Source organism: Otolemur garnettii, unplaced genomic scaffold, assembly GCF_000181295.1.
Source record: "Otolemur garnettii isolate 467f Iridium unplaced genomic scaffold, OtoGar3 scaffold00021, whole genome shotgun sequence".
Classification (NCBI taxonomy): Eukaryota; Metazoa; Chordata; class Mammalia; order Primates; family Galagidae; genus Otolemur; species Otolemur garnettii.
Window position 1 is genome coordinate 7547354 of NW_003852416.1, and position 6000 is coordinate 7553353.

General features: G+C 46.7%; 1 protein-coding gene across 1 annotated transcript in view; it reads right to left on the minus strand.

Moving 5' to 3' along the window:
* The window catches only part of VWA2 (von Willebrand factor A domain containing 2), a 33800-nt gene extending 28889 nt beyond the window's left edge, over positions 1-4911 (minus strand). The window contains exons 1-3 of the mRNA XM_012803535.2: positions 4854-4911; positions 3368-3442; positions 2556-2689 (exon numbers count right to left, since the gene is read on the minus strand). Coding sequence (XP_012658989.1) covers positions 2556-2689; positions 3368-3442; positions 4854-4905 — 261 coding nt within the window. The 5' untranslated portion in view covers positions 4906-4911. The remainder of the gene's footprint in view (positions 1-2555; positions 2690-3367; positions 3443-4853) is intronic.
* Positions 4912-6000: the final 1089 nt, after the last annotated feature.

Below are 6000 nucleotides of genomic sequence, written 5' to 3' on the forward strand. Positions count from 1 at the left end.
AGAACTCAACGCCACATTCTAGACGTGGGTGGAACAGCACAGGAATGCTTCTTGTCATGAATTTCTTACCCTGCTCACCCCCATACACTGCCACACCGCTGGCTGGCCATTTGCTGTGTGATAATGGGATGTGAATTCTGAGGGTCACCACTTCATTCTGGTCCAGAGGCTATCCATAGATAGCCTAGACAAACAGCCTAATGGAGCAAGAACCCAGCTCTTCCACACACAGCTTGTTCTTAAAATTGCTGTGCAACCCTCATCAGTCACTAGCCTCTCTGAGCCTGCTTCCTCATCTGTAAAACAGGCACCAATAATCCACATAACTCTTGTCTTCCAACGTGCTGTCCTCAGGGATCTCCAGGTCACTCATTTCAGGACACACCCTGTTAATGCCAAGGTCAACAGTGTTGGATCTTTATGCCACCTCCTCCATGAGTAACTAGCAAAACTTCACCGAGAATCCTTTTAAAAACAGGTTCTGTGTGGAGGAGCAGTGTGGGGATTCAGCAGTCCTCAGTCCCGGTCCTTCAGGGTCTGTGCTGGGTTGACATCATGGTCAGAATTTCTGTCTGGGCTACCCGTGCTTAGATTGAATGGTGTCTGCTGTGGTGCAAGGCTGCCTGTGGTCCAGGGTAATGCGCTCCAGCTCCCAATACGATGCCATTCTGGAGAAAATCTGGCCCTCATTAAAAGCCAGTTTTGCTCCTAAATCCTGGAGGCTTTACTAGGATTAACCTAGGAATGTTATCTTGGAAAACCACTTCCTTCCTCAACCTGTATGTGAGTAGTCTCTAATTTAACTAATGATGGCTTTCCAGACCAAAATACTTTTCTTAGTTTTGAACTTCAATTTTTATGTGGTTCAAAATCCACCAAGTAGAAAAACCTCTGTATTGAGGGGTCTCCCTCTGAACTTGAGCCCTGTCTGCTCATTCCCACCACCTCCCTCAATGGGAAATCACTGTCCTTAGCCTCTTGCAAATCTCGCTCCGGAGTTTACACATACACAAGCAGGAAGAAATATAGATTCTCATTCGTTATCCCTTATTTTTTACATTAAAATAAACATATCATACATACCATCTGCACTTTACTTTTTTTATACTCACTTGTTCTGGTGTCTGTCTATGGCAGCTGTCCTGTACTTTATTATATGAATGCACTATATTGGATTTATTTGTCCCCTCTCAATGTACATCTTGGTTGCCTGAAATCTTTGACCATTACAAATAATGCTGCAGTGAATAACTCTGTGTGGGTATGATTTTGCATGAGGCAGGGGAGCATGTGTAGAACAAATTCCTAGAGGTAGAACTGCTGGCCCACACTTTGTAAGGGTCTAAACGTTTGATGAATATTATTATATTCCTAAATAGAGGCAGCACCATTCCACACTCCACCAGCAGTGTATGGGAACACTAGTTGCTTAAAATTTGCCAGTGGAGCATGCCACTGAACTGTGAATCTCTGCCAGTCCAGTCAGTGGGAAACGGTATGTTAGATATTTGCTATTACAATGAGTGAGGCCAGGCATCTTTCCATATGTCCATCTGAGTTTCAATCCTGGGAACGACAGTCTGTTCACTGCCCTTTTTTTCTAGCAGGTTGTTAAAAAATATCCCTTTTAAAAATAAGAACTGTGGCTATCACACTCTGCTGCTACTTAAGACCTACTATTTAAAGAACAAGAAATGAAGATACTGGCTAGACTCAACTCAGGCAGAAGCAGTCCATTTCAAATGACCAGAGACTAGGGCTATCCTTCATATGAAGACTCCAGTCTGCTGAGGCAGTCCTAGTTTCGGTCTGCTCAGCATGCTTGCCCTTTCCTATTGTTATGCAAACACAATCTCTCTTTGTAGGGCAGCAAGTTCTCAACCTGTGGGTCACGCGACCCCTTTGGGGTTCGAACAACCCTTTCACAGGGGTTGCCTAAATACATCCTGCATATCAGCTATTTACATTACGATTAATAACAGTAGCAAAATTACAGTTATGAAGTAACAAAAACGAAAATAATTTTATGGTTGGGGGTCACCACAATATGAGGAATTGTATTAAAGGGTCATGGCATTAGGAAGGTTGAGAACCACTGTTCTAGGGGGAAATCAAATCTACTTCTCACCCTCAAAAACCTGACTCAGATCTGGCCAGAGATTCCTTTCCTTCTAACTACTGTGATTGGTTAAGGGATTACCTTTTATCTTGTGACCTCTGCCTGCCCAATCAGAGCCCTCCCTGGAACTTTTGCCAGATCTACAAGGAAAAAAGTCTTATTCTTTACGGATGTCACTAGCTTGCAGAACAATCCAGAGCAATTCTGCTGTGTAAGGAAAACTCTGCCTGGGAAGGAAGCCAACCAAGGAAAGCAAAATTGAAAAGAGAATAAAAGAAAGACACCTGAAAGCTTTGGCTGAGTCTCAGACCCACTGTGCCTGAAACCAGGATTCACCCCCTTGAGCTTCTCAGTTCTGCAGCCAGTAAATGCCGCCTTTTGCCTATGACAGGATTTCTGTTACTGGCAACCAAAGACTGGTAAGACTTATACTCACCATCTCGGAGCTGATGTCCAGAGCATCACAGACTGTGATGGCAAAGTGCTTGGACCTTTCAAAGCTCCCTTTCCCGATGCTGTGAGACCCATCTAGCAGAAACAAGACGTCCATGGCAGCTGAGCACCACATCACTGGAGAGAGGGGGACAGACGGGGGACAATCAACTTCCTTGTGGTTTACAGGCAAGTGAGTCTCACTCCCAAAGCAGAAAGGAGGCAGAAGCAACCTTGTGGGTGAGCCAGGCTGCTGTTCCTCTCAGCACAACAGGAGAGAGATAGACTATGAACAGCCCAGGCCAGAGGCAGCGCTCCTCTGAAGTGAGCAGCACACACTCGCCACAGACATGAACATGAAAGTCTTGTAACAACAGAAGAATTGAGTTCAACAACACTAATTAAGCCCCACAAGAGGGTCTCCCGGGCCAGTGGGGGATACTGAAAAGCCATGGTCCCAGCAACGTACACAGCCAGGCACCAAAAAGTTCAAACAGCAGTAATAACAACCATGTGGAGGGACACTGATTAGGGGGAAGAGGAAGGAAGACAGAGGGAGGCAGGGGGTCTGGGTGGACAGTAGTCAGGTGACAGGAGACCTGGAGGTGCAGGCCAAGAAATTCAGCAATGGAGATTTACTGAGTTTGTTTAGTTTCGTCTTTTTAGCAATGAGAGTGACTTAGGCCCCTGTCTAGGGAAAAGGACTCTGGCCTCAGAACAAAAGGAAGACAGGAAGGGGACAGAAACTCCCCAGGGAACACAGTTTCCCCTGGGTCGGTCCCTGTGTTTGGACAATTAACAAAAACGCAGGCTTACTTTTGCTGGCCACTGAAATTTTCCCGATGGTCTCCTTGCTCACAAGGACTTCTTGCTGAGGGAGGGAGGGGGTTACTAGAAGAGAGAACACAGAGGTCAACATTACCAGGCAATAGGGGAGGAATCTCAAGCTCCACAGTATGTGACCAGAACAAACAGATAACCGGACAGAAAACAGGAACGAGGAGGTCAGTGACCCGCGCATCACACCAATTACCACGTGGATAGTCAACTAAAGGAAGCCCCGTTCCATCTCCCTGAGGCTCGGGGGAACGGGAAGGTGGTGACAGCACTCGCAGAGACACAGAACAGGGAGGGACCATAAGAAAGAACCTCAGAGGCCACAGTCCAACCCCCTGGCTTTCCAGAAGAGGGTCCTAGGTAGATGTGGCCATGCCCCATGCTAGGTGCCTGGGTTATGCAGCAATAGATAAGGAATATGCGGCCTCTTAAGCTTAAACACAGTGGAAAAGATGTAATTTTTAAAAAATTCACAGAAAAGTAAACTCACATTTGTATGAGGGCAGGGTGATAGGAGGTTTGAATGGGGGAAATCCGACCTGATCTGCGGGTCTCGGGGGAATTGTGCTAGATCCTGAAGGATGGGTAGGAATTTACCAGGGTGGCAGTGTTGGGGTGCCGGGTGACCCAAGCAGAGGGGCCGCTGTAACTCAGAGCCTCTCTGGTGTGAGTGAACGAGAATGCTGAGCAGAACTGGAAGGAGTGTGGGGCTGCCATGAAGAGTAGGAGGGGAGGGCACAGCAGAAGGGACTTGACAAGGCCATACAGCATCAGGCAGGGCCTCTTAAGTGCAACAGAAAGTCACCTGAAAGTACTAGGTAGGGGTGGAGAGGGGTCCACATGTGATCAGATTTGCATTTTGAAATGACTCCCAGATAGACCCAGGGAGACCAGCCAGGAGGCTACTGCATTGGTCTAAGCACATGATGATGTGTCTTAGACTAGGCAGTTGGCCATGAGGTAGAGAGACACAGCTGGATTAGAGAGACCGTCAGAAGTTAAAAATCAAAGGGATTTGGGGCCCGGAGAGGTGGTTTATGCCTGTAATTCTAGCACTCCTGGAGGCTAAGGTGGGTGGATTGTCTGAGCTCAGGAGTTCAAGATCAGTCTGGGCCAGCAGTTCTCAACCTATGGGTCACAACACACAGGAACTGTATTAAAGGGCCATGGCATTAGGAAGGTTGAGAACCAGTGGTCTGGGCAAAAGCGAGACCCTGTCTCTACTGAAAAAAACCAGAAAAATTAGCCAGGTGTTGGGGTGGGGTGCTTGTAGTCCCAGCTACTTGGGAGGCTGAGGCAAGAAAGAAGATTGCTTGAGCCCAAGAATTTGAGATTGCTGTGAGCTATGATGCCACCAGGGCAACAGAGTGAGACTCTGCCTCAAAAAAAAGGAGGGGGGGAGATTTAAAGCAAACAACCCCCCAGTACTTCCCCCACACCTGCCCATCACCAAAAAACATCTTACCTCTGGAAAACAGGAAAATGCAGGCGGCTTCTAGCAACAGGAAAGAGGGCATGTTGATAGAACTAGAAGGGCCAGGAAAAGAAATGAAGCATCAACAACTGCTCCCGTCAACTCCCTACCAGACAAGACAAGAACAGGCCACAGATAATGTCCCCAGAGGCCCCTTGCACCATAATCACTACTGGAGTCCAGAGGAGGTCCACATTCCCAAAAGCCACAGAAGGCTGCTCTCCAAGGACTTTGATTTAAGTAACAGTCTAATACTGTTATTATTCTGGTGTTCCAGAACACCACTCTCAACCCCAAATCTACCTCAGCCCCGCATAGACTCCGGAATGTGTGCTATGTGCAGAGCTAAGAGTCCTGGGGCTCAGCCCTGCTTGGGTCCTGAGCAGCCACGTACCCTCCACTTTAAGAGGAGTGAGAATCTGACAAGTTCAAGATCTGTTTTCAATGTCCTCAGTCTCGGAAACCTTCTAGTGAGGTTAACAAACCTTTCCCTAGCTAAGCTGACAGCATCTAAAGAAAGCCTATATATCCTAAATTACTAATAAATAGTAATTTGGCTGAGGAAGGAGAAAAAGTAATATCTAAGGTTTGTATCACTCAATAACGTGAAATTTCATTCCACAGAGCCTGGTTATTTATCACGTTTTTGGGGGGGAGTATCTAGGGTGATAACCTCTGTCTTTTAATACAAAATGATAGACTCTAATTCCCTAGGGGCACACACCTGAGGCCCAGGTATCCCAGCCTGCCCATTTCAATCACAGACACAACGCACAGTGCAGACAGGCTTACGTTCAAAGGGCAAATAGCTGGTATAAGGACAGAAAGAGGCTGAACAGAATCAAATTTAGACTCCCTCTCAGTGTAAATAAGCAGGGAAAAAATCCTAAAAATACTGTAATAATAGAAACTAGAAATTCTACTTTTTGCCTTTTGGGATCTAGTACATTCAAGATCACCCTCTAGTTTCTCTGCATTAAATGTGCCCGCTAAGAGAAGACTTGGCAAGAGTGAGGCCAAGCTGCGTGCAGGTCTTACTAAATTCTCCTTCCATCAAACAGGTAACACTGACACTCATTCAGGAGCTGATTCCAAAGAGGAAACCCAGGGCAGAGAGATGGAGAGGGAACTACAGAAG